The sequence below is a fragment of the Branchiostoma floridae genome, chromosome 17, assembly GCF_000003815.2.
Source record: "Branchiostoma floridae strain S238N-H82 chromosome 17, Bfl_VNyyK, whole genome shotgun sequence".
Lineage (NCBI taxonomy): Eukaryota > Metazoa > Chordata > Leptocardii > Amphioxiformes > Branchiostomatidae > Branchiostoma > Branchiostoma floridae.
Window position 1 is genome coordinate 10,861,390 of NC_049995.1, and position 27,302 is coordinate 10,888,691.

Sequence of the window (27,302 nt, forward strand, 5' to 3'; positions counted from 1 at the left end):
ATCTATCTGTAATTACGAATTCATATTTTGAAATCCATACTTATCTACAGTAGGCTTTTAATGTATTGTATTAAATTTTGTTTCATTATTGATGCATCATATTACTTATATAGAAAATTTAATATTGAACATCCCTTCGTAAATGGTATGGTCTAATTGCCCTGATGACCCTATTGACGTCACTGTTTCTGGGGAGATCTAACAATATGGCGGCGGCCTGATACCAGATTATTTCTTCAAGAAGGAAGCAACTCGAAAAATAAGGTTTGTGGCTTTCTATTTCACACATTTCTTCTAAAAACTTTGTAAAAAGCATCCTGAACTATTGTAGAACTGGCAGAAAGTCTTCTATTGTATGTAGCTTTCTTCCGTTTAACAGAAAATCGTATCGAAGTTGTGTAGTTGTTTGGTTTGCAGTGCATCGATTTAAACTATGTGATCATTGGACCGAATCGGTTTTGCTAGCTAAGTTACGACGTAGACAAAGTTATTTCAAAGTAAAAGATAGAGTTTCTTGATCTTTTTACGTAACCTTCTGTAAGGGAATGCTTTGTTTTGATAGCAGCATAGTCGCTGTTTTTGACGCGACACCAAAAGTTCTGTCAACCAATTTCTTTCACACCTGTAAATTAAAAGTAATTTATTTATTGCCCAAATTGCACGGATGAATTGCGACCAACTAGCTATAAAAGGATTGGGGAGGGGAGCAACAATCAAAACAAATTACTAATTAGCATTTGCGCCACAAAAGAAAGCCTTGGAAATTCATGAGAACCTGGAGATAAAATCTAACATTTGCAGAAGACTTGGGCTAACAAAAATTCAGACTGATTATTTTGCAGAAGTAGAAAAGGAGGCTTTTGCGGCGATTGGAACTTGGGGTAGAAACAGTAGCACAGTAGTCTTACTTTTGTGATTTTGTAATTTGTGTTACATGTTATGTACTGTGTAAGATTAAAGTTAGTAAGAATGTAGAATGAGACCATCAAAATGTTGCTGTAAGTCACACCAATGTAGTTTCTCAGCAGAAACCATGTAAATAAAACCACTGCAATGTACATTAAATAAGAGAAACAACAGTTTACGATGAAACTTTTTAAAAATGATCTTTTAGCAAAACAATGTTGTATGGATTGTTTTCTGTATGTATACTAGTATCTCCCTTTATCTGTATTTTTCTACTATTAGTATTACTCAGGGTTTTTTAATTGAAGAATGCACCGTTTCAAAATTGGAAAAGTGTTGCACGTTGTTGCAAAAGTACAGTCAAACATATAGGAAGAGGGTCAGATCTCAACTTTGCCATGCCGTGCCATGAATGCAGAAGAACATGGTCTTTTGTAGCTTGGAATTTTGTTTTACAACATTGCGTTTTCCCCACACAGCAGTTCAACTGTCAGCTGTAGCCATGGAGGCTGAACCACCCCCACCACCAGAGGGAGCACCTTCCAAGCAGGTAAAGAAAAGTTGATGAGATTTTGAGCCTACAGATTCAGCCGCAATATTACAATCTTACATTATGTGTTGTCAGAGATGGAATATAGAATTGGACCATCAAAATGCCACACCAATATACTTTCTTAGTTAGTTCTCAGATTAATCATATTGTCTCCATTTTTTCCTGATTGAAAAAAATCTTGTACAGTTGTGGCCAGTCTTGGCCCTTACCGTAGACCTTAGATTGTTTCACTACAACTACTATGATAATCACTTCACTATGTATTATGATGATATTTGAAAGCAGACAAAAATACAAGAAAGTTTGCACACGTTTTTTTCAATGAACATTTGCTACTTAGTCTTCAGTAAGCTGAGTTTGATGAGTGTTTCAGAATGTCATATTTCTCAATGTTATGAAACTTTCAGGGGAAAAAGGGAAGAAGGCAAGGAAGTCAGGATGAATCCAGGGTATGCTGTGTGTGCTGGAGTGAACATGATTAACCTGTGAAATGTCAAATTTGCCTAACCCTGCTTTTGCTTTGCAGTATAGTTAATGTCTTAGATGTAAAACTTTACTGGCTTTACTTTAGTGCTGTGTGTAGCATGTTACTGTATGTACAACAAGTTTGAATTCAGGTATATTATTTGACATATCATAATGAATTATAGAATAGTCTTCAATAGAGGCTTGGACTTCTTAACTGTAACTAATACAAAAAATGTATTGTTTTTATTCTTATCGACTTTCTACTCTTCTTTAAGCTTGCTTGTTTGGTGTGTGCTTTCTCGAATTGACTTTTATTAACATTTTATCTAATGCAGTGTTCAAAAATTGGACAGAAAATATCAAGGGCTGACATATTGCTTTGGAAAAATTTTGACATGCATTTTTTTTACCTTGTGTCTTCTTTACTTTTCTACCATCAGAAAGCCAAGAAGAAAGGGAAGAAGATGAAGAAAAGAGACTCTGAGTTGTCTCAGCTAGCAGAAGTTGTGGTTGACAAACCCTCTACAACAGAGGGGGACAAACCATCTGTAGCTGGAGTGGAGGGAGGAAACCCAGCCACCACACAGCCAGAAGGGGACAGTCCAACTGTAGCTGGGGAGGGGTCGCCAACAGAAGCAATAGGGGACAGCAATGCTGTGCTGCAAGGGCAGGGAGAGAGTCCAGTTGAACAGCCAGAGGTTAGTACTAGAAATTTATTATTTACCTCTATGAAGGCAGAGATATTTGGTCTGTTTGTTTGTTTTGGTGTGTGTTTAATTTTGTACTGGGTCCAAGTTTGTTCCAGGGCTGAGTTGAAACTAAAGACTGGCAGGATGCAAAGGTTGACCTGAACTGCATCCAAATTTCTTTAGCAGGCTGGCAAGAAGTGATTGATGGCACATGGCTAAAAGTCAGGAACCCAAGGATAATAAATGTGCCAGAGATTGGAGCATGTATACTAGTACTGTAATGTGTGAAATACAATATTTCACAATATGAAGTACTAAAATTCAGATGTTTTCAGTGTCGCCAAGCTTGCAGTTGAAGCAATGTTCAGGAGTTGAACATAGTGAAAATTCTGACACCTGTTTGAATATTAGTATAACAAGTCAAGCTGGTGTGTTATGCCGAACGGCGGTTACACTGGCTATATAGATACTTGCTATACAGAAACAGGCAAACAACGAAAACTAACAAATACTAAACTTCTATCAAACAGGAACCTCAACAGTCACCAGGAGATGGAGAAGCGGGAGTTGCCATGGCAACCACAGCTAAGGATGATGGGACACCGGTGGCCAGTCCTGAGCAGAAAGGAGAGGGGGAGGAAAAGAATCCTGAAGGTAATGTTTGATATACATGGCTTAAACTACTATTGACTGCTTGCAAAATAACACCTACTACTTCTTGCACAACTGTGTGTGCAATTGCACAACTGTGTGTGCAAGTTAGCAATATTAAGCAGATATCCAATATAAGTATGAAAAGTGCCATTGGTTAATAACCTCCAAAGAATATTGGACAGTCACTGTACAAATCCCAGTATCGTCCAAAGTAGCCAATTACCACTGGTCTGCTGACACAGGAGGGACAGGGAGAAATATTTCACACCTGGCATTGTCAAATTCTGGCTGTTGAATTTATGCAATTTTTATTGCAATAAATACTTGTAAGGGAAATCTTTGTCAAGATTCTGTTTAATAGTTAATCTTTTGCAGTAGAATGTTATATTTCATAATGCAGTAAAGCCATATAGTGATGAATAGTGCAATATTCTTGAAAAGAGAAAATCAAAATTTTGTTTAAATTCGTAAAGTTATGCTGAAAAATGACAAAGTTTAACATAACTCTGTTTAGTTGCAACAATTTTCTTCAATCAATGACTGTTTTGTAAAGGCACAGTACATACCTTCCAAATTGTCGATGTCTACCAGCACATCTTCGTCACGGGGAATGACCTAGTCTCAATTCTCGCGAGAGAACATGATTCCCGCAAGGAGGCGGGGGGAGGGGACAGATGACCCACGCAAGCCTGACCTAGTCTCGTGTTCGCTCACGAAAATTGAGACTAGCTCATTCCCTGTGACGAAGATGTGCTGGTAGACATCGAAAATTTGGGAGGTATGTACTGTACCTTTGCAAAACAGTCATTGATTGAAGAAAATTGTTGTAACTGTATGCTGCATATGTGACTGATGAACCTCTTTAACGATAACTCTGTTTCCCTTCAGAGCCTGACAACGTCCGTGCAGACTCTAAGCTGGAGTGGTCAGGTGACCAGGCAAGCCTCAGGAAGGAGTTTGATAATGCTAACCAGCAGCGAGAGGAGGAAAAGGGAGGGGACACAGAAGCTGGGGACAAACCAAAGGTGTGCTCAACTTTCACTTACAACTGTATCTTACAAAAAGCAATACTTTACGTCTGTATGCTAAAGCCAAGGAAAAATAATGTTGTGTGTCCCAACTCCCCAAAAATACTTGGATTCAGGGCTCAGTCTCAAGCTTTGATTTTTTTCTGAAGCTGAATAATCTCACTCATTGTTCGGAAATGCAGCATTTTTCCTAATTTGTATCTTAAATTTTGCTCAACCTGCATTAATAATTCGGCTTTTAATCTTGATTTCATTTTTTAATACTTTTAATAAGTATATATTACTTGATACAGATAAACACTGTTTATATGCATATGTATTGAGTTAGATGTTCAATTCATTTTTATTTGCTGCAGCAGTCATTCATTTGCTTGTTCTGTTATCAATTCATTCATTCATCCATGCATTGATTTACTAACAAAGACATCATAATGTTTATCAGTTCTTGACTTTTTCATTCTTTCATACCTTTGCTAAAATCACTTACGTTTCTACAAAAGCGGAAGAAATCTCGTAGAAAACACAGCAAGTCCAGACGGAGGAGTCGAGAGGCGAGGGTACGGCGTACGCGTGTGGCGTGATGTTAGGGGCCCTGAGCTCAGACATGACTTACTTGCAGTTATGACTAACATAAGGATTGTTTTTCTCGTGTTATGTGCTGTGCTTACATTGACAGAGGCAGTGTGATAAGCTAGTTTACAGTTTAAACTGCACATGCACAAGGACAAACTATGATGTGTGACGTGGTGGAACAGAGCTCAACCATGACTCATCCACAACATCAATCATTAATATAAGTTTCATACTAACATAATGATTGTTTTTTTCATACTGATTTATGCTGTGCTTTGTCATTGACGGTGTGAACAAGCCAGTTCATAGTGTAAACTGCACATGCACAAGATCAAAGTTGAAGGCCCCTAACTTGTACATAAACTTGTGCAAACTAATCGCTTGTTACATGTCCAGATTTGTTTGTTTATGTCTCAGGGGCCTTCAACTTTTACCCACTATGCATCACACTCGGCATGTAAAGTTTAGATCTTGAACTGGCTTATTGTTTTGATTGGCCAGAATGTCCTTGATGGAGTGAGTGTTTTCGACTATTGACTAATCATATCTGAGAGTGACCAAATTTACAAAAAAAAGAACGGAAGGTCCATACAAATGTACCCTCAGCAGCTGGTTCAGGGACTGAACACAGGCATGATCAAGTGTCTCGCAGTCCTCTGTTTTCGTGATGTCCTCCTGCAAAAAAATTTCTCAGAAAAAAACATAGTGACCTTAAGCTGCAGCAAAACAAACATAATATTCAAGAAAGAAAGATTGACTTTGGAAGCCATAAGAAACTGATCATGATTGCTGCAGTATTTGTGTGATCTGCTAGGCATGTCTGATTTAACTTGAGTTACTTTGTTGGAGTGTTGGAGCTGTTCCATTTGCAAAAGTTTTTCTTACGTTTCTTTTCTTACCCTTCTCCTTTTTGTTGCAACTAATGCACATTTTCTCCCCCACTTTTCAATTTTGTTCAGCAAAACGAAATTAAGGATTTAAGTAACCCCGTTATAACCAGTTTTGGACAAGACTAGTCCTGCCAAACAGGGTATTTCTTTGTTTGTGACCACGTGGTGTTCTCACAACCCCCATCAGGCCCCTGAGATCAGCGTGTCCACTCATGAGCCCTACGACTATGACTCGCGAGACTTCAGCAACATCGACCCCAAACAGTATGGGCTGGAGTTTGAGTCCGACGACGAAACATACGGTGAAAAAATCTCTATCTCTATACTATCAGTCTGTATTGTATCGGATCTAGTTATCCTTTACATTTGTAAAATGTACAATTAATTTTCTTTTCATTATTTTCTTTTCCATACCATGATCTGTGAATGGAGTAAGAATTGAAAACAAAAAATAGAATCTAACAGAAAATTATTTTAGAAATATTTTTTTTATTGTGCAAACCAAACTACAGTAACTGTTACTTCTTGCTTGATTGAAGATGTATAGCATAAAGCAAAACCACATTAGGATTACTTTCTCTCTAAATTTTCTCTCACATCTATTGATAGAAATTAGTTCCTTAGATTAACCGTACAATCTAAGCAAAACTTTGTACTTTAATATGTGCATAAGAGAAATTTCATACTTTTGAAAGCTGTCATATTGACTCATATTCATATTCAAAGAATAGTGCTTTATGACCTCTGACCTCCAAAAACACTCGCTTAATGTAATAATTGTTAGAGATTTATAATATTCTCGGTATCTATATAATACATTTTCTGGCTTTATACAAATGTATGTTGACTCTAAAACATCAACGATTGCTGCCTTGAGAGTCAGTGTAATGTGCTTGTCACATTTTGCAAATAAATAAATGAATTCATACCCCCCCCCCCCCCAGCACCCCCCCAGTTTGACTCGGACCTGCCTGACATCTACCAGCTGATGGACACCCTGGAGGGGGGTGAGTCTGACCTGGAGGCTGACCACGAGCCCCCCTCTCTCTTCAGCAGACCTGAGCATGCCCAGACATACAGGTTAGGAAGAATACCCTTTTCGAAAAACAATGGATATTAGTTACCCCCCGGATTATGGTGAACTAGTGTTACAATTTCATTGAGTTAATGAGGGAGGTAAGGTGCAGATAAAATACAGCAGAGATTCAGATTTCATTGATTCGTGATTAATCTATCAACACATATCACTACGTATTACAATCTATGGTACATTCTCTTTTAGCAGTACAAGAGAGAGAAACGTAACAGTAATGCCAATACTGTAAAAAGCATCCCTTCCAAATTGATTCCCTTCCATTCACTTAGTTCCCTGTCATATTAATCATACGATCCTCAAACACTGATGGCATTTCTTGAATAGTCACACACACACATACATACAATCATGTAAAATTCAGCTCTCCTGTAACCAAAAAGACGGTCAAGAACCATATGCAAATTAAAGTGTCCCCTTGTATACTAAGTAGTGCCCCACCGACGTTTCAGTAACCATCTGTTACCTTCCTCAGGGGAATTCTTACTGGTTCACATTGTACCGCAACATCAACTTCTTCAGAATGTGGTCCCAAATGTAACTGTCACTGAGTCTATACCCCCACCCCCTTATCACAGCTCATGACTGGAGTAGATTTTCTTAACCATTCCAGTTTAAAAAGTCTCTTTATTCAGTGACATACCAACCTGATGAAACTATTCACTCAGATACTTTTGGTATCAAGAAACTATCCTGATGTTACGTTTGTGAAGGTTAGACATCCAGGAATCGTTACAATTGAAGACGAATAAATCTTTACTTCTGGATACTTTATTTTTATACAGACGTTTCGGAAGGCGTCCGCCTTCCTTCCTCAGTGAAAAGAAAATGAAGACAAACAATTTCTTGAAACAAGGAATAATTCTTATGTTCTAAATAAACAAAAAAGGTAACGGCTAAGGTGTTCTAAAATAAACAACACAGGTAACTATAGAGGTGTTCTAACAATGTTCTAAACAAACAAAAAGGTAACTGACAAGGTTCTAGAATAATTCAAGCAAAGTAAAATGAACTAACAAGGAATACGATGGGTTGAGAACTGAGCTTTCTTGTACTGGGGATAATTTATTGAAGTGATTGATGGTTTTATTTATACACTTATCATGTTTTAATATCGTATTCCTTGTTAGTTCATTTTACTTTGCTTGAATTATTCTAGAACCTTGTCAGTTACCTTTTTGTTTGTTTAGAACATTGTTAGAACACCTCTATAGTTACCTGTGTTGTTTATTTTAGAACACCTTAGCCGTTACCTTTTTTGTTTATTTAGAACATAAGAATTATTCCTTGTTTCAAGAAATTGTTTGTCTTCATTTTCTTTTCACTGAGGAAGGAAGGCGGACGCCTTCCGAAACGTCTGTATAAAAATAAAGTATCCAGAAGTAAAGATTTATTCGTCTTCAATTATCCTGATGTTACTAATGAAGATTGAATATTGATATTTATGCTTTTTTTATCACAGGAAAATCACAGAATTGAAGGTCCAGATGGAGGAGGAGCCGATCCCAGCCTACATCGATGAGTTTGAGAAAGATGTGGAGGATGACATGCTGCACATTGCCAGCATCTCATTGGAGGAAGTCCAGGTAAAGTTGGCTGTGATTGGTTCATCGAGTTGAGCCATGGGGTACATGCTGTTGCAATGTCAGTGAGTGATTGGAACATTTTCATTTAAACCTTCCTTGTGATTGGTTGATGAAAATGAGTTGGGAGGAATACTGTTAATAGATAGACTGAGTTTGAATTCAGAGTATCAAAATCAGAGGGAAATGGAGTTTAATTCAAGACAAGGAAAAACTAGAGATGGAATTACAAAATATTCATAAATTTTATAGGATGACAATAACATTTGGCATTTGCAAGTATATGATCATGATAAACATCTTAATAACTTGTTTTACATGGCACTTGTTAATATCTATTTTAATGTTGATTGGCCAAGTGGCTTGGCTAGCAGAAATGAGATCTAGAAGTCATGAGTTTGATTCATGGCATTACTGTCTAGATGTTACTGTACATTGTATGTTCTCAGGAAAGGCACTTTACACAACTTTTCTCAGTCCCCCCCTTAATGTAAAAATGGGTAGTACTACCTGATTTCAGTTTGGGAGGTAAAAGGTGGTGGAAGGAGAAGGATGGGCTCAGCATTCTGCATACCATGCCATAGACATACAATGTAGTACTAGATACGGCCGCGTGGCGCGTTGGTACACCAAATCCTTCGATCTCGAAAGTTAAGCAACGCACGGTCCGGACAGTACTTGGATGGGGGACCAAGCAAGGACGTCCGGATTGCTGTAGCCTCACGAAGCTATGTACAAAATTGTCTTCCGAGAGGGACGTAAAATGGGGGTCCTGTGCTCGAGGAGGCATCTCGACCACGTTAAACAGCCTCATTGCCCACACTTTGGGTACCTACTGGCTGCAAAATACACCTGATATTATTATTATTATTAACAACCCACTGCCCCTACAGCCTCAAAAAAGATATGGTACTACCTGCCTTTCTTTTACTCTTTAAATGGTGTAGTCCTGAAAAGGTGGTCGAGTCTTGACTCTTGGTCTTTCATTTTCAGGAAGAGGAAAAACGACTGCGGGATGAGTACATCGCGTACCAGAAACAGGAGGCAGACCTGCACAGGGGCAGGCAGGAGGACCTGGCTAAACAGGCCGAGGGAGCCAAGAAACGCGTCTCCACCGTCAACAAGGACAAACTCAGGGAACTGAGGAAGAAAGAGGTCAGAAGGGAATCATCTTAGATTGTACAGTTAGACCTATACTAGTCACGACCTCTACATATAGGAGTCCTTGATAAGAACTGCTATACATTGTAAAACTCAGTTCAACAGGTCTGGAGACACACACCCAGTAGAAAAGGAGATATCTCCTGTGTATATGCTCCCTTTTTTCCCTAGTCAGGGGTTTTTCTAAATATTTGCTTTACAGGATATTTGTCCAGCAGATTTCCTTATTGCCAGTTAGAGACTGTTACATGTACATTTTTTGCATTTCAATGTGTTTCTCTAGCCTGGTATACATACATTGGAATCACCATAGAAAAGTGTCCCAGTATGTGTCTAAGTCTGTATTACAGAGCGTTGCGAGAAAGAAGTATTATTTTGTGGATTTAAAAAGTCCTTGTAGATAGACTCTGCTGTGTCCCAAAAATAACCTCCAACCCTTCACCCCCAGGCTATGATGCTTCAGAAGGAGAGGCTGCTGCAGGACAGGCTGCACAAGGCCTTCAGGCAGTCTGAGAACCAGCTTATCTATGCACTGGACAAAAGGAAGGGGGAGGTCAAGGTAAGTGTCCTAAAGTGGCACAGAGATACCTCCAAGTAGACACGGAGTTTGGATTGTTTTCCACATGTTTGCATTCTGTCTTTTTCTAGTGTCTTTTTCTCTCAAATTTGCCTCTCTGTCAAGCTCAGAAGTATTATCTTTTACAGTAACAACTAAGTCTTCTATCATTGACTATTCAGTCTTTTAAACTTTCATTCTGTTTTATGCTGCATTTTCACAATTTTAGGCATAGATATTTCTACTGGTAATTCAATACAAATGCTGTCCTCTTCTTCCACTTATCTATTAGATAGACAGTTAATGCTGACTGCTCTCTAAGGTGTGTATTTCTGATGTCTTTACTATTTCTAAGCCCTCTGCTTTTTTTAATACTAGACTTTCTTCTGCACTTTTCCATCTCCTGATCTTTTTACTTCATGGTAGTAAGAAATAAGAAAAGAAGATTGTTGTGTTTTTCTCAAAAAAATCTATTGCCATTTCCAGACCATGTACGGTGACCTAACCGTGGCAGATGGGTTCTACGGAGGGAGCAAAGGTCGAAGGTGGAAGGTTGACTGGAACAGGGCTCCTCAGCCAATCCAGGTCAAGCTCCAGTGTATGAGAGGGGTCAAGGACAAGCTTCCAGGTAAGGGTCAAAAGTTATTAGATTTGTACAGATGAAATCAAATGGTACATTTTGGCATTATTTGCAAACTGGTCAAATTCCAGAAAACATATATTTTGTTGTGAAATTTCATAGTTTTTAATGCCTTGAATGTGTGAAGTTCTGTGGTCAAAATCATTGATACCGGGTACAATCATTTTTTGTGATGGGAAAAATTGAGGCAATTTCTCCGATCCTAGACGGATACTTTTAAATTTTGTCTAAAATTTGTTTTGCATAACCCATAAACTAATTTTTGAGCGCACATTGTACTTTCACACACATCAGTATTGTACTGAAAATACATTTAAAGCTATCTGATACCTGACTGATATCATTGATCTACTTACACTGGGATGGACTCCTACTTGTTTTGATAGCTGTGGTGTGTTCTTTAGCAATTGTGAGGTCTTAGAATCCTTTCAAACATGTGACCTAATGTTATGGCTTAACGTCACCTAACTGTATCATCACAATTTGATCGTCTCCTAATTTCACAACAGTTGGTCGTTACGTGCTGCTGGTCTCGCTGTACGACCGCCTGGGTGGTCATGTGATGCGCTGGTCCAACCTGAAGGGACAGCAGTGGGGCGGGGCCACCCTGCCTGTCAACCATGACGGACACTTCTGGAATGCTGAACTCAAGGTTACACTCCTAAATGGCTAAATGGACTCTCCTTTTTTGAGATTCATTCGCTCTCGTTTTTAAAAAAAGATTGGAAATCAAATCAACATGAAAACTGATAGGGGGACATCTGCATGTAACTGCGTAGGTCTTACAATTTTCGAGAGTGAACATGCAAAGCCTGAAGTAAATGAGCCCCCCCCCCATTTTGTCATATTGTCCTCTTGCTTGATTATTACAATTATTATAAAGATAAATAACAGTGAATTTAGGTTTAATCATAAGCAGTGCACAGAAGCATTGTTGAAGTAACTGTAGTAGTACAAAATGTAGCTGCAGTATGCAGTATTTTGAATTAGTTATTCAATCATAATTATTATGATGTAGGGAGATTACATGATTTTAAAATCTTTCTTGAATGCTCTGATCCACAGTTTGACCAGAGCGTCTTCACTGTGCTGCCACCAAAGCCCGACGTTCGTCCGGGAATGATCCTGACCTTTGAACTCTTCTTGCTGCGTGGTGCGGTGGTCCCGACAGACCGCGTGGTCTGCTGGGGCAGTTTCCCCATCTGTGACGGACAGTTTGACATCATAGAGGGAAAGTAAGCCCAACCGTTGCAAATTGCGGGTTTTCAACAAATTGTGGATGATACTTTATGACAAAATGAGATATAAGGCCTCAGTTTTATATTGTATTATGGGCCAGTTATCCACTTTGTAGCCATGTGAATGTAGTAGATTGAGAAGAAGTGAGAATACGGTGTCACCTAAAAAGTCAGTCATGATGTACATCTTGTGCCAGGAAGTAGAGTTCAGAGTTGTTTATCAGAAATAACAGATATTCCAGGTCAGAGGGTCAATAGAAGAGAATACTACTTCATGGAGACTGAGGCATTGTTTTTGGTCTGTCTGTGTTTTTGAAAGAACGGTATTATACATTTTCCATAATTATACTACTAGTCACATTCACCATGATAGAAGAAAGATCATAAGAAGCGATAATGGACACATGTAATGTTTTCACAATTAATGAACTACAATGTACATTTTACAATATTGATACATTTTGCACATTCAAGAAACTAGATGTTCCATGGAGGCATTAGTCTGATTAGATCTTTTAACTCAAGGTGTTTTTATAGAAAAGATATAGTCTACTGTTACACAGGAACAGTATACACATTTGTCAAGACACTAAATATAGTCGGATCTCAATGAGATGAATACCTTCTGTTGCAGGTACAAGTGCCCGTTCCTACGCGGTGACATGGACCTCCGGATCGACAAACATGAGAAGATGGAGGAGCTGATGGCCTCTGACCTGGACCACTGGCTCGGCAACCTCTACTTTGAGGTCATCAAACTTCCCAGGTATGCTAAAAATGATTATCATAACTAAGAATTTCATCTTTAGTTTGTAAGCAGTTATGTTGAACTTCTTAACTTTACATTCTATCTTGTACATCTAACATGTACAAAGCCGATACTTTGAGGGTTAATTTTTCCCTGTTACCCACAGGTACAATGTATCTGACAGAACAGATTGAAGGAGTACAAGGTGATACTTATGGAGTTAATCTTTTTTTTGCCCACAGGTACCTGGCAAGACAGAAAGAGTACGAGGTTGAGCTTTATGTGACATTTTGAGGGTTAATTATGCCTGTGTTACCCACAGGTACCTGGCAAGACAGAAAGAGTACGAGGTGGAGCTTTATGTGACATTTTGAGGGTTAACTTCTTCCATGTTACCCACAGGTACCTGGCGGGACAGAAAGAGTACGAGGTTGAGCTTTATGTGACATTTTGAGGGTTAACTTCTTCCATGTTACCCACAGGTACCTGGCAGGACAGAAAGAGTACGAGGTTGAGCTTTATGTGACATTTTGAGGGTTAACTTCTTCCATGTTACCCACAGGTACCTGGCAGGACAGAAAGAGTACAAGGTTGAGCTTTATGTGACATTTTGAGGGTTAACTTCTTCCATATATATATATGCATGTTACCCACAGGTACCTGGCAGGACAGAAAGAGTACGAGGTTGAGCTTTATGTGACATTTTGAGGGTTAACTTCTTTCATGTTACCCACAGGTACCTGGCAGGACAGAAAGAGTACGAGGTTGAGCTTTATGTGACATTTTGAGGGTTAACTTCTTCCATGTTACCCACAGGTACCTGGCGGGACAGAAAGAGTGCGAGGTTGAGCTTTATGTGACATTTTGAGGGTTAACTTCTTCCATGTTACCCACAGGTACCTGGCGGGACAGAAAGAGTACGAGGTTGAGCTTTATGTGACACTTTGAGGGTTAATTTTGTCTGTGTGACCCACAGGTACCTGGCAGGACAGAAAGAGTACGAGGTTAAGCTTTATGTGACATTTTGAGGGTTAATTATGTCTGTGTTACTGTAACAGGTACCTGGCGGGACAGAAAGAGTACGAGGTTAAGCTTTATGTGACATTTTGAGGGTTAATTATGTCTGTGTTACTGTAACAGGTACCTGGCGGGACAGAAAGAGCACGAGGTTGAGCTTTATGTGACATTTTGAGGGTTAATTTTGTCTGTGCTACAGGTACCTGGCGGGACAGAAAGAGTACGAGGTTGAGCTCCAGTTCTCGGCGCAGCTCCTGTCTCACCCCGACCGTGTACAGGATGCGGAGGAGAACCGTGACGGCGAGGATCCCCTGCCTGGATCACGCCTGGATCTCAGCTCACGATCCAGCACTGGTGAGAGCTGCGTTTGCAACTCTGCAAATCTGTAACAGATGCTTAGGGCTGGCGCCAATCTCCATTAATGTAACCCTTGGGCTACAAATTTGTGCAAGCCACTACAGGTCCGCTGGTAGTGATGTGTGTTTAACTCCTATACTCTTCCTCATTAGTGCTTAGTGCTAAGCAGAGAAAGCAGCATGTACCATTTTTAAAGTCTCTGGTATGACTCAGCCCGGGATCGAACTTACGACCTCCCGAATGCAAGGCAACACTCTACCCTCTTAGCCATTGCACTTTTGCCAGTCATTCCCATTGTGTTCACATTTTTCAACTGCAGACTAAAATCACAAACTGTTTTGATTTTTAATGTACAAAATGTCGTAATAAGCCTGATTCTTCCCATGTTGCTAAATCAAGTTGCCACAGATGTGCCACTAAGCCTTGTATGGAACTCAGATCTTGCTGAATCTATTTCCTAATCCTGGATAGTATCTTAAACGTCTGACTGTTTCCAAAATCATATCCAGCTGATTAAGGAACTGATTTTTGACGTATCTTATTACTGGATGTCTTACTTTATTGACGTATTAACTCAACATCTTAAATGTCATCCACAGGTGGCAGTCATCGAGGGTCAAGGGTCAGCCTGAACTCCCAGAGCATGATGGGAAGTACATCTGACCCCGGTGAGGGCCCCAGTAAGATGGTGGACCTACAGAATGGGCAGAAGGACAGGATGGGGAGCGCAGCTGATGTGGTGGGTACTGACAAATATGGAGGGCATATTGTCCATTCTATATCATTGTGTGTATATAGCTACTATAGTTACCTATGGTATTATGCAAGAGTTTTGTCTATATTAGGTAAGTGCTGTCAGCAAATTCATATATTTTACTACACAACCTATCCTAAGAAACCTAAATGCATTATCTACATGCAGCTATCTTTTGAAACAAGAAATCTTTTCAAAAAAGCTGTGCCTTGCCGCGTGGTAGGAATATCGTCAGGAAAAAGCGGGTCGGCACTTCAAGCCCGGCAAGGCAAAATGTTGTGCGTTGGCGTGCAGTAGGGATAATTTGCTTGTCTGCTAAATACGTATTATGGTAGCCAAAGCCTTGTATTATCTGTTAATCTTGTTGTAAATATATGTAGGTGTCTTAAAATATGATGTTGCATTTTCTGACCCTCGACAACTAATAAATATGAAATAATTAGACCTTATTTCAAGGATATACAGTAACAATTTTAATTTATTTCATTTCTGTGAAAGGATAGCTGAGTGAGTACTGTATGGTTAGCAGGAGTTCAGGTACTTTGGTCAGCTGAGAGGGTACAGCATGCACAGCAGGCGTCCAGGTATTGTGGCCAGATGAGTGGGTACTGCATGCACAGCAGGAGTCCAGGTATTGTGGCCAGCTGAGTTAGTACCGCATACACGGCAGGAGTCCAGGTACTGTGGTCAGCTGAGTGGGTACTGCATGCACAGCAGGAGTCCAGGTACTGTGGTCAGCTTAGTGGGTACTGCATGCACAGCAGGAGTCCAGGTACTGTGGTCAGCTGAGTTAGTACCGCATACACGGCAGGAGTCCAGGTATTGTGGTCAGCTGAATGGGTACCGTATGCACAGCAGGAGTCCAGGTACTGTGGTCAGCTGAGTGGGTACTGCATGCATGGCTGGAGTCCAGGTACTGTGGTCAGCTGAGTGGGTAATGTATGTATGGCAGGAGTCCAGGTACTGTGGTCAGCTGAGTGGGTATTGCATGCATGGCTGGAGTCCAGGTACTGTGGTCAGCTGAGTGGGTACTGCATGCGTGGCTGGAGTCCAGGTACTGTGGTCAGCTGAGTGGGTATTGCATGCATGGCTGGAGTCCAGGTACTGTGGTCAGCTGAGTGGGTACTGCATGCGTGGCTGGAGTCCAGGTACTGTGGTCAGCTGAGTGGGTACTGCATGCACAGCTAGAGTCCAGGTACTGCGGTCAGCTGAGTGGGTACTGCATGCACAGCAGGAGTCCAGGTACTGCAGTCAGCTGAGTGGGTACTGCATGCACAGCAGGAGTCCAGGTACTGTGGTGAGCTGAGTGGGTACTGCATGCACAGCTAAAGTCCAGGTACTGCGGTCAGCTGAGTGGGTACTGCATGCACAGCAGGAGTCCAGGTACTGTGGTGAGCTGAGTGGGTACTGCATGCACAATTTGAGGTACTGTGGTAAGTTGAGAGGGTACTATATGAATGACTGCAGTTCAGGTATATGTACTATGGTAAGATTGAACAATTAGTTAAATTTCTTGTGTCAACATTAAAACCAACGGAATGAGCGTATGCATTTGTGATTGATAGAATACTAGGTGTTTCTAAACATATGACTGAAGGGTAGCACCCTAAATTTCATTACATTCTTCACAATTTGTGGTAGAGGGGATCTGCTACCCTCCTCCACCGACAGCTTTAATTTTTTTGTCATTGTGACCAAAATGAAGGCATTACAACAAACAGTCCCGAGAAGACACTTAAAGATTGGCAAACGTTAGTTGGTAAGCAAGAAACTAAGACACGCATGTAAATAGAAAGACTGGGGAGGGGGGCGGTTTTGTTTCACTTCGTCTTTTCGGTTTTATGAAATTTATGAAATTATGTTTACAGCCGGACAAACCACAGTGTCATTTATTACACTTCTCAATAATGTGTTAACCTATAGTGTCAGGGAAGTACCATCAAGGTAACAAAAATTTCCGACAATGCACAAAGCAAAGTCATCTACGGAAGATGATGACTGGCCACAACAAAAACACCGAATAAAAACGATAATTTGTGGAACCACTACGATAGAACTAGGAGTTTGACATACTGAGTAGGTAGAATTTTATCTTACATATTCTAAGACGTTAAATTTTCCTTCTGAATTCCCGATAACTTTAAAGAAAGGATATATAATGAAGACTAGAAAATTTAGTACGTACCACAGGCCTGAGGTCTCTAACTGGAGTTTCTCACCGATAGCAGGCACGCGTTCTGAAAATGCGTCGCATACAGAAAATGCATTGCAAACAAACAATTATTGCTTGCGACAGGACTTGGGTTAGTATTTAAAATGTAAATAGTGACCCGCAAATATTATTTATTACGACTTTTCGTGTAACGCTTTGAGCTCGCATTCTACTGAACTCAAGTTAGCGTTTTGCTGCGGTCATACGTTCTTGAGACGTTTTAATGACGTCATTGCCTACTTATATATTCACATACAATGCATTGGTCTGATTAGGCATTTATTTCATCTTTATGAATAGCTTTTAATGCAAATTGTTATGTAAGATAATTCACTTGATAATATTTTACTACAATGGATCTGAAATATCACCATACAACGCTTCATTCATTCGATGTAACCAGATGTTAAGAGGCTTTCAGTACCGACCAACTGTTATCAAATACGTAAAACGGAGGTATAAATCTTGACGGGGATGTACTGTTGGTCGCCTAAGCCGTAAGTTTGTCCACGAGAAAGAGAACTGGGAAGGGACTTCGGAAGGGCCTTTGGAAGGGCTGGGTTAACATTGTTTGAACCATTGATGCATCCAACCATCCAACCAAGAAAATAGTGGCCACAAGGCCATGCCGCTGCCGCGGCAAGGCAAAAAATTCACTCCATTCTACAGTCAATAGTGCTGTACAAATTGGTTATAGTATCTCAAAGAATCTGCCTAGTTGGAAGCAATAGGCTGATTCAATAGCACTGCCCATCCCCGTCAGAATGTAGACAAACATGCAGAAAAAGAATCTAAAAATGTATAATTTGACAGACATTACACATGTACTTTCTCATTGGTTTAACTGCTAATTGCTGTTCTCTCATTGGTTGAATCACTAATTGTGATGGACAGTTGGGATCTGTCTATTGGTCATCAAAATGAAGTTCAATCTGTTTGCAAAAAGGATGAGGAGAAGAAGGGACTGGACCGTGTTGCCATGCCATGCCCGGCGACTGTGATGGGGTCGCGTAAGGTCGTGGAGAAGGAGATGAAGCTGAAACACTCGGACAGCGAAGCTAGCAGCTCCGACGACGAGAACGATAACAGCTTCCTGCAGGTCAAGGGTCAACCTGGCATGTACTACAAGGTAAGAGAAGCTCACTTTAACACTGGTTGATAATTAATGTTATGTATATCCACAACAATTTAATCTATTGGTTTTAAAAGGAACAAGCCTTAGGATTATCTCCCACTCAAGTAGCGTGACCACTACATTTCCAGAACACAAGATATCAAATTGACCAAACGTTCCACTGCAGTACTGTAGAAAGCTGCTAGGAGGCCCATTATACTTGTCTTTTGTTTTCCCTGACCCCTACTCACATACCAAATATAATACAGATCCATCCAAAGCTTCTAATGGTTTATGCTTTCCACCTGTCAAACAGACAAATGACACGGAAAACATTTAGAGGCAAACATTACAAAGCTACATATAATTGGATAATGCGCAGTACATGTCCAACAAAGGTTTGACAGTGTACCTTGGTTCATACAAGAATAATACTAAGTAGTCAGAGCCATCATTTTCTTGTCAGCCTTGTTTTTGATGAGAAAGAACTTAGTCAAGTTGTTCTAGGTGGTTTTTAGAATGTGACTGTGTAGTGTTGAGAAACAGTGACTTGAAGCAACGATTTTCTTTGTTTTCACAGCGCCATCTGAACAACCCATCAGACGTGTACGCCCGTAAGCTGTACACCATGCTGCCCAAGACTCCGCTGCTGTCCAAACGGCGCAGGAAGAAGCGGCTGACATACCTGGAACAGCTGGCACAGCACACCTTTGCTGTTCAGTCAGTATATTATTACTTGTTTTTAGTTTGTTTGTCTTGTTAGTTTGTATTACTAGAAAAGCTTTATTTCTTAATGGATATTAACATGTTACATTCAGTATTTTCCCGAAGGAGAAAACATTGTTTTTGCTAGTGTGTTCTTCCTCCTAGCAAAAAAGGTTTGCGGAAAAGGCTGGGCTTGCTATCACGTCAGGGTACTCAGACTACCCCCGTTCGCAGCCCTAATTCTTTTTTCACTTGCACACACTACTTTAGGGCAAGTGTAATGGTATATGATAGTATTGTATGCGAGTACATTAATTTTGTAGCTTTAAACAAGGCTAGAGGGAAAACATTCTGCATTTTTGCAAAAACTTTGCCTTTCTATTTTGAATATCTGTTTGTTTTGGTGGATGCCCTACAAACATTGGTCCAACTTGCATGATGATCGAGAAAACACCGGGCGCATTACTGTTGAAAATGTCATTGACACTTCACAAACGTTTTTTCCGATGCAGATTTTTATGCTGTGTGAGAAGGGCATCACAACTATTCCACCAAAACATTGTCTCTTTCATCTTACTAATGACTCTTTTTTTTTTCTTGCTACAGGAAACCTTTCTCCACCAAAGGCACATACCAGCGCCCTACACACGAGCGCGCCCAGTACCTCACACGGATGTTCCTTGCGGAGATGGGACTGTCACAGTGGCGCTCTAAGGAGTTCCTGGGAATCCTAGTCATGCTGTTCTTCACCTTCTTCCTGCGAATCTTCCTCCACTACGGAGGGCAGTGGCTCTTTCTCATGCTACTGCGCATCCCTGTCAACAAGTTAGTGAACTAGAAATTGTTTTGTTTCATTTACTCATTTAGCTATCACATGTAATTGAGACAGTTACTCTTCATGGTCTGGAGTAACAATAATTATTGTATTACACAGAAATAAGTATCTGCACCAGCAAACACAGACAGGTTTCCATTTTTAATTACTGTTATTAATTTCAGGAAAATCGTAAGTAGATGGCACAATGTGGAGCATAGTACATGTTGTTATTGTGCACTATGTGCACTAACTGGAAAGTTTATTTCTCTTCATTTCTGAACCTTTTACAGTATCGGTGTTGAAGTTAAATTGAAAAGTGACTGTTGTCATGATCTGGCATTTGCAAGTCTGTGGTACTGTACTGCCAGCTAGTAATCCATGATGGTACTGCAGCTTTGGATTCTATCGATTGGCCTATAGAATGAAAGGTGTCAGAAATTCCCAAGTGCCAAGATGGCAGCGTCAACGGATTTAAGATAGGTTTTGCTATTGCGAACCTTGTTTTGTTTAAAGGACCTTGTGCAGTATTCCTGTGAATCGTTATTTGGTACACATGTCTAAAGCAAAGCGAATCCTGATGAGACCTCATATAATTGCCTACCTACAGGTTTGAGTTCCTTCCCTACACGGTTAACCTGAACTACCAGAGCTCTCTGCTTCATACACGGGAGGAGATCGCTCTCATCGTTCTGGGGCCGGCCTTCAACATCCTGTGGTTCTCGCTTCTCGTGGCCCTGTCGTGGGTCAGCCAGCGGGCTCTCGGCTCGTTCCCCGCGCTGTTCTCCAAGTTTGTGATGGCGACAGGACTGATGGCGTTCCTGGATCCTGTCCTGATCCTGCTGGTGGACTGTGCCTTACAGGTGGGAATTGGATTAGATTACATTGGATTAGATTACATTTTAGATTAGATTAGATTAGATTAGATTAGATTAGATTAGATTAGATTAGATTAGATTAGATTAGATTAGACAGGTCTGATGGCATTCCTGGATCCTGTCCTGATTCTGCTGGTGGACTGTGCCTTACAGGTGTGGATTGGATTAGATTACATTTCATTAGATTAGATTAGAATTTAGATTAGAATTTAGATTAGAATTCAGATTAGAAATTAGATTAGAATTTGAATTAGAATTTAGATTAGAATTTAGATTAGGATTTAGATTAGAATTCAGATTAGAAATTACTGTAAGTTCATTTAAGTTCGCGAGATTTTTAAGTTCGCGTATTTCGCTGAGAGCTTCTCTTCGCGAAGTCATCTACTCGCGAACATGCATGTTCAACATCGTCCCCCTCCCCACACCTTCCGTCCAAAAATCCAGTCTCAACTACGTGTGTACTATGATAGCAACTTATACCAATGGCAAGACTCAATTGATAACAGACCATTCATTCTTTTCAAACCGAAATAAAAGTTAATTCAACACATTAACGATACATGGAGTCATTATTGTATAGATATGTGCCACTGGCGAACGGAGAAAACAGAAACTTGTCGGCTTTGTTCAGTAGTACGTGCACGCCGTGGCTGCGATTTACTTAGTACATTTTCCTAGTTTTACTAGATTTCTTCAAGTTATTAACGAAGTAAAAATTAAAACTGAGTAGTATTCGTCTTTAAAAGTACAAGAAAAGCTATGGAATTACAGCAGGTTTACAACATAGCTGGGAATTTTCATGACTAGAAACGTGGCAAACACAACTCCGCTTACATGCCGAAAATAAGACGTTCATTTCATAAATCTGAGTTAGAACTACTGTAAATATGGGAGAGATGAACTCTTCACCTTCTTGTGTACAACTTGTGTCCACAAATTACGCCGAAAGTTTAAAACTTTAATAGCGCCGTCTTTCACGCCGAAAAAAATTCAAAATGGCGCCCGCGTCGCTTGGCTTGGCGTGGGGTATCCCGTCAGCCTGTGCGGCAAATGATTGCGACATATCAGGGGTCCTTGGCCCTGTTGCGTTCCGTGCGCTGTCGTCAAATCGTGGCCGAAATGAGCTGAACAATGAGACAGTGGCTCGGTTGAAACACATTCTTTTATCGAGTACATCAACTTTAGACATTGTTTGAAGGGGAACTATGAACTTCAAGGCGTAAATGCCGCCTTTGACGGCATGACTGGTGTTGCGGTGTGGGTGGGAGGGGGGCACTCGCTACCGTCATAGTACCGGATCGTAACTTTTGAAAAATAATTGAAACACCCGCTCGCGAACTCAAAGATCTCGCGAACTCCTCATTTGCTCAAACTCGCGAAATTAAGTGCTCGCGAACATAAATGAACTTACAGTAGATTAGAATTCGGATTAGAATTTAGATTAGAATTTAGATTAGAATTTGGATTAGAATTTAGATTAGAATTTAGATTATACTTGAATTGCATAATACATATGGCCTACCCATGACGTAATGTATGCTTTTAATCAGAGCTACTAGTAGCATCTTTTTGGTGCAATGACCCCAGATGACCCCGGTGAATCCAAAATGGACGTAATGGGGTCTATTGCTGGTATAATATTACCCATGTGATTGTGCACCTCACAGTACAAAACACATTTTGAAACATTCCTCTAAGCACAATTTAATTAGAATAGAATCTACAAATGATACTGTAACAATGAATATGAACGAAATGGAAATGCATCAATAAAAACGTAATATAAGAAAAACCTTCAAAATTGTTTTAACTTATGAAAATTTAGAGCTCTAAAAAGCCCTGCTTTCTTATTAATATGTACTGTATTTTTTGTTTGTCATGACTTTTCAATCATTAACTGACAACAGGACTTTCTTCCTACATTCCCTTGTTTATGTTTGTGTTTATGATAATGTTTACAGCGTTGGCGTAACCTAGGCGGCAGCATCCCTATCGGCGATGCGTTTAAGATGTGGTGGCACTTCGACCGCGTGGAGGGTTCGGGAATCGTCAGTGTTCCCATGGTGTTGTTCCTCTACATCTTCACCATGTTCCTCACTGCCACCATTCTCTACATGTACTTCCTACGGTAAGAAATATGAAACAAATTGAAGGAGAAAACAGCATTCGGTTTCAGCATACAGACCTGCAGTTTCCTTTAGGAACTTTTATTCATGCTATGTATACAGTCCTTTTTTAAAAAGTGGCCACTACTGGGTAGTTTAGAGGCTGTTTTTCTGCACTTTTGTCCTGACCTCTAAGTAACCCTGTAGGACACCCAGCAGCTACCAGGCTATTTTGTGGCACAACCATGCCCCTAGATTTTTTTTATACTCAAGATTAAAATCAACCCAGGACCTGGCAGAAAATACTGTAGATGCCGTCACTTGATGGTTAAAGCACGGAGAGGTACTCCCACTTTATTCGGGACAAATTTTTTGCTTCAGAGCCCAGCCAGGGCTACATGAAAATGATTTGTAAAACATCCCAGCCTATACTGAGGCTGAATTGTGTGATACATAACATTTCCTTTTTTTGTTTGACAACAGATAGTGCTCACTTAAACACATGGGACCATAGTAAGTCAGCTACACAGACTGATTTTGTCAATGTGGCTTCCTCACTGACAGGGTGCCAAACAAGTGACCCTTGACTGGTTTTGTCAATGTGCATGGTGCAATGTGGCTTCCTCAGACTCCCTTACAAGTGACCCTTGACCTTTAACCCCTCCCCAGGTTGCACAACAATGGGCATATGCTGGACATCTACCACAATCTTGTAGTGCACTATTGGACCTTGTATTCAATCTGTTACACAGGCTGGTTTTGTCAACGTGGCTTCACTTTACTCCTCCACAGGATGCCTAACAAGTGACCCTTGACCTTTAACCCAACAGGTTGCACAACAACGGGCGCATGCTGGACATCTACCACCGCCTGCACGGTCAGGAGGAGGAGTTCTTCGTTCCGCACGACCTGGAGCTCAGCAACCAGGAGCTGAACTACGTGGTGAAGAAGGCGGAGCAGTGGCGTGGGGAGGAGGGCGAGAGGAGGAAGGTCGCCGTGTACGACTACATCTGGGAGGAGGAACAGGTCAGAGGTCAAACATTAGGTGGTCAAACATTGTGGTTGAGTCCCTGTCACACAGCAGAAAATGTCTGTGAACGTAAATTACAATTACATTTTTAGGGAGCAGTAAATGTTCATCTATATTAGGTCAGGGCTCAAAATACTGGGTGCATGTGCACCCAGGTGCACCCAAAATTGGAGCTGTGCACCCAATTATTTTCTGTAGGTGCACAGGATTTAGCCAAATGTTTACATAGGCTTATGGTTCCGGTTCGGAGTTTTTTTTAGGATTTGGGGCCGATTTGACTGTCTCTGAGAAAAGCACTAGAGCTTCTCAAAACATCGTTTTTCGGATAATTCAGTGTTTCCGATAGAAAAGTGTGTGTTGTCGCTGACCGACAGACTTATTTGACATTTTCTGTAGAAATGTTATTTTTGGTAAAAAAACATCAAAAATATAAGCTTTTCATCCAAAAATTGCTAATTTGGGGCCATTTTTTACCGGCCGGTACACGGAAAAAATGAGTTTTCCTGGGATAATGACTGATATGGCAATGAAGGTCAAGACTTCTTCTGTATACTGAGTAAAAAGGAAAAAAAGTTATCCGATACGTTTTCCGCGAGCTCCGATGGCGCTAAAACACCCAAAACGCACATAGAATGCACGATCTGGGTGATCAGGCGACGAAGCGCTTTACCGCTATCGCGCGCACTAATACCAGGAAGTGTTCGCCGCACGATCAAATCTCCGACACCATAAAACGCTACGAACAACAAACATTTGGAGAAGTATAAAAGATTATAGACTTCTAAAGCGATAGCCGAAAAATCTAGAGCCAAAACTATGGAGACAACCTTGAATTTGCGTCTTATTCTTAGGGACTATTTAGATATCTGGTCACTTGAAATTCCGAACCGGAACCTTATGTATGTAAAGATATCAAAGTGTACATCATATTCTTAACATCTGGGTGTTAGATAATAAAAATGAGAAAGATAATAAAAAATGTCTGTCATGGTACTTGTTAAAGAATTTGATAGCATGTAACTAAATTTTGTTATTAGGTTTTTCTGACATTCTACTTAAATCTAAGTGGTGCACCCAAAAGAGCACATGATACCTGGTAGCACATGACAGGGTTTTAACCAAAGACCACTGTACAAAGTTAAAGATCCATCCACACTTATCAAATACTAAATCTTACCAGTAATGCAAAATTATTAATGCAACATTATTAAGTGAATTAAGCCTTTTAGGGATTCTAAATTTCATTTGTTTTCCATCATGAATTAGAAAGATGAATTGTTACCAAAGTATACATAATAATTTGCAAAAACAAAACTGTTTGTGGGTCACACTTGAGCATACTAGTGCATGTATCTTGCTGATATTGAACTTTTTGTCCATTCCAGGTGGAAGATACCACTTGGGAGGAGGGGGAGCGTGAGGCACAGAAGGCTGGCCGTCGGGAGATCACGACACACCTGTCCATCCACACCCTGCACCTGGACGGGCTGCGCGAGCTGTACCGACACTTCCTGCGCCTGCCGGACGGGGCCATAGTGGAGGTTGGCCACATTTTAAAATAGACACCTTAAACATTGTAACAAGAGTTAAAGGGACAAAACATGGCATAACAGCCCAGGGTTGTTGCCAACCTGAAATCATTTTGCGTCCCCTCAATTTTGAATCCTATTGAGTGCCCAAGGCGCAATGTTCCTATAGAGCGGTCCGAGAGCATGCTTCCCCGGAAAGTTTTGGAAATCTAGATCATCTGAAAAACTATTTTCTTCATTTTGAGGTGTAAATTTTGCTGGTAGACTAAGATGTTCAAAGGTTATCTGTTTTGGTGAAAAATTACACAAGGGGGACAGTTTTTTTATATCTTAACAAATCCATTTTTGTCTGTCACAGAGGATAGAATGGGCAAAATTTTGTCTGTCCCCAGCTGCAAAATTCCATTAACCCTGTAACAGCCAATAAGGCATGCATTCCTGCATTCCTCTATTCAAGACGTGCATCTCACCTGACTAGTAGTAGTAGTACAAGTCACACTATTGTGGTAGACTGGTATCACTTACCAAGTTCACTTACATCTTACACTATGTCTTGGCAATATTGGTGCTATTTTTACAACTATCCAACTGGTTTCAGTCGGTGTTGCTAATCACTACAAGTACAATCATAATTTAAGGCTACCTAACACAACCTATTTACTCATTTAGGTAATTTGTTATCATGTTGACCATCTCCAAAGAAGAAATATTCTCTCTTTTTTTTAAATCAACCAAAAATCATGAGCTGATGTCATCCATAGAATGTACTTACTGTGGCCAAATTTGAAAGTAAAGATAGTACATGTAGATAAACCAGTAGATAAACCTAATGGCCAAATCATGTTTTTGCAGGTGTTTGGTGACATGGGAGTAGTTGGGATGGACAAGGATGTGAAGAAGGCCCTCGCTGAGCGCGCTCAGAGCATCGAGAACCTGGGCTCCACCCTTAGTCTGAACAGCGTCGCTCGGCGTAGGAAGGTGACGACATCTGGCGGACTGACCTCGCGGGAAGGGTCAGCACAGTTTCTGTCTGTCCCGCGGGCTGGGTCTCATACCAGTCTGAAGAAAGGGAGCACCGACTGCTGAGGTGTCTGTCAAGATTTCTACAAGACTTGGAAACATCTAAAGTCTTTGTCAGAAACTTTGTAAGCATTGTCAAGATTTCTGCAAGACTTAGAAACATCTAAAGTCATTGTCAGAAACTTTGTAAGCATTGTCAAGATTTCTACAAGACTTCGAAATATCCAGAGTCTTAGTCTAAACTTCTAAAGCAATTTGTAAAGTGTGTGGTTTTTTTTTACATTTTTTAATGACGATTTCATTCTGGTAGTGGAACTGTCGGCAATTTTATATTCACCTTAGTCACATTTTATCATGATTGTGAAAGTTTATTCTGGTCTTGAAGAGTTTGGAGTTTGCACAAATGTGGATTATTTTTCTGTGTCTCATAGGGAATATATTACTTCAACACAAGACATAAGCACTAGCTTTTTAGTTAAAGCACAATGTATTGAGTTTGAACATATATTTACTATGTAAAGATTTTATAGTTGATTTTGCTTTTCTATGGAGTTAAAGACTTATGATTTCTCCCAAAATGTCCATTTTTATCTTACGCACAGAAATACATATAGACTGCCACATGTAAATATTCCACATTCTAGATTGTATGTATTTTTAATTCTCAGATTAGATTGTGTATTTTGTGGCACTTTGCATCTAGATATCTATTTTCCTACTAAATTCTATGCCTATGAGAAAATTTATAAAATGTAGACTTTTTCTGAATGTACCAGATATATTTCATACAGGATGGCAAACTTCGTATTGCAATATTTCTCTTTGCTATGCAATATGGTAATAGATCTATCTGATGAACAGAAAAGTAAAGTTTTAATCAAAATCTTACTCTAAGAATTATGACTTGAGACTGAAAATATTCTATTTTCACATATGGACGAATGTGGTTCATTCTTGAACTGTATTCCAAAAGTTGTTTGCAGTTTT

The 27,302-nt window shown here is 40.2% G+C and overlaps 1 protein-coding gene across 5 annotated transcripts; it reads left to right on the forward strand.

Annotated features, from left to right (window-relative positions):
- Positions 1-82: 82 nt before the first annotated feature.
- On the forward strand, positions 83-27,198 carry LOC118404007. Of its 5 annotated transcripts, none has more exons than XM_035802910.1 (26): positions 83-264; positions 1,386-1,456; positions 1,867-1,908; positions 2,368-2,625; positions 3,147-3,270; positions 4,159-4,295; positions 4,799-4,855; positions 5,949-6,063; positions 6,706-6,841; positions 8,317-8,440; positions 9,431-9,592; positions 10,047-10,157; positions 10,641-10,782; positions 11,304-11,446; positions 11,860-12,029; positions 12,667-12,798; positions 13,997-14,151; positions 14,754-14,893; positions 18,067-18,249; positions 18,815-18,954; positions 19,546-19,764; positions 20,364-20,616; positions 22,593-22,759; positions 23,567-23,762; positions 25,152-25,307; positions 26,148-27,198. In XM_035802910.1, exons 2-26 carry the CDS (start codon positions 1,409-1,411, stop codon positions 26,379-26,381), a joined length of 3,744 nt encoding a protein of 1,247 aa, XP_035658803.1. In that variant the 5' UTR covers positions 83-264; positions 1,386-1,408; the 3' UTR covers positions 26,382-27,198. The 5 variants fall into 5 exon arrangements, with proteins under 5 accessions (XP_035658803.1, XP_035658808.1, XP_035658805.1 ...); XM_035802911.1 differs by having other exon boundaries at positions 146-264; positions 1,389-1,456; XM_035802915.1 differs by lacking the exon at positions 4,799-4,855.
- Positions 27,199-27,302: the final 104 nt, after the last annotated feature.

Bases quoted from the DNA above. Each gene is read 5' to 3' on its own strand.
- LOC118404007 (XM_035802910.1), top strand. From the start codon at position 1,409: ATGGAGGCTGAACCACCCCCACCACCAGAGGGAGCACCTTCCAAGCAG. The intron at 12,799-13,996 runs GTATGCTAAAAA...TCTGTGCTACAG, and splicing joins GAGGTCATCAAACTTCCCAG to GTACCTGGCGGGACAGAAAG. The intron at 20,617-22,592 runs GTGGGAATTGGA...TAATGTTTACAG, and splicing joins TGGTGGACTGTGCCTTACAG to CGTTGGCGTAACCTAGGCGG.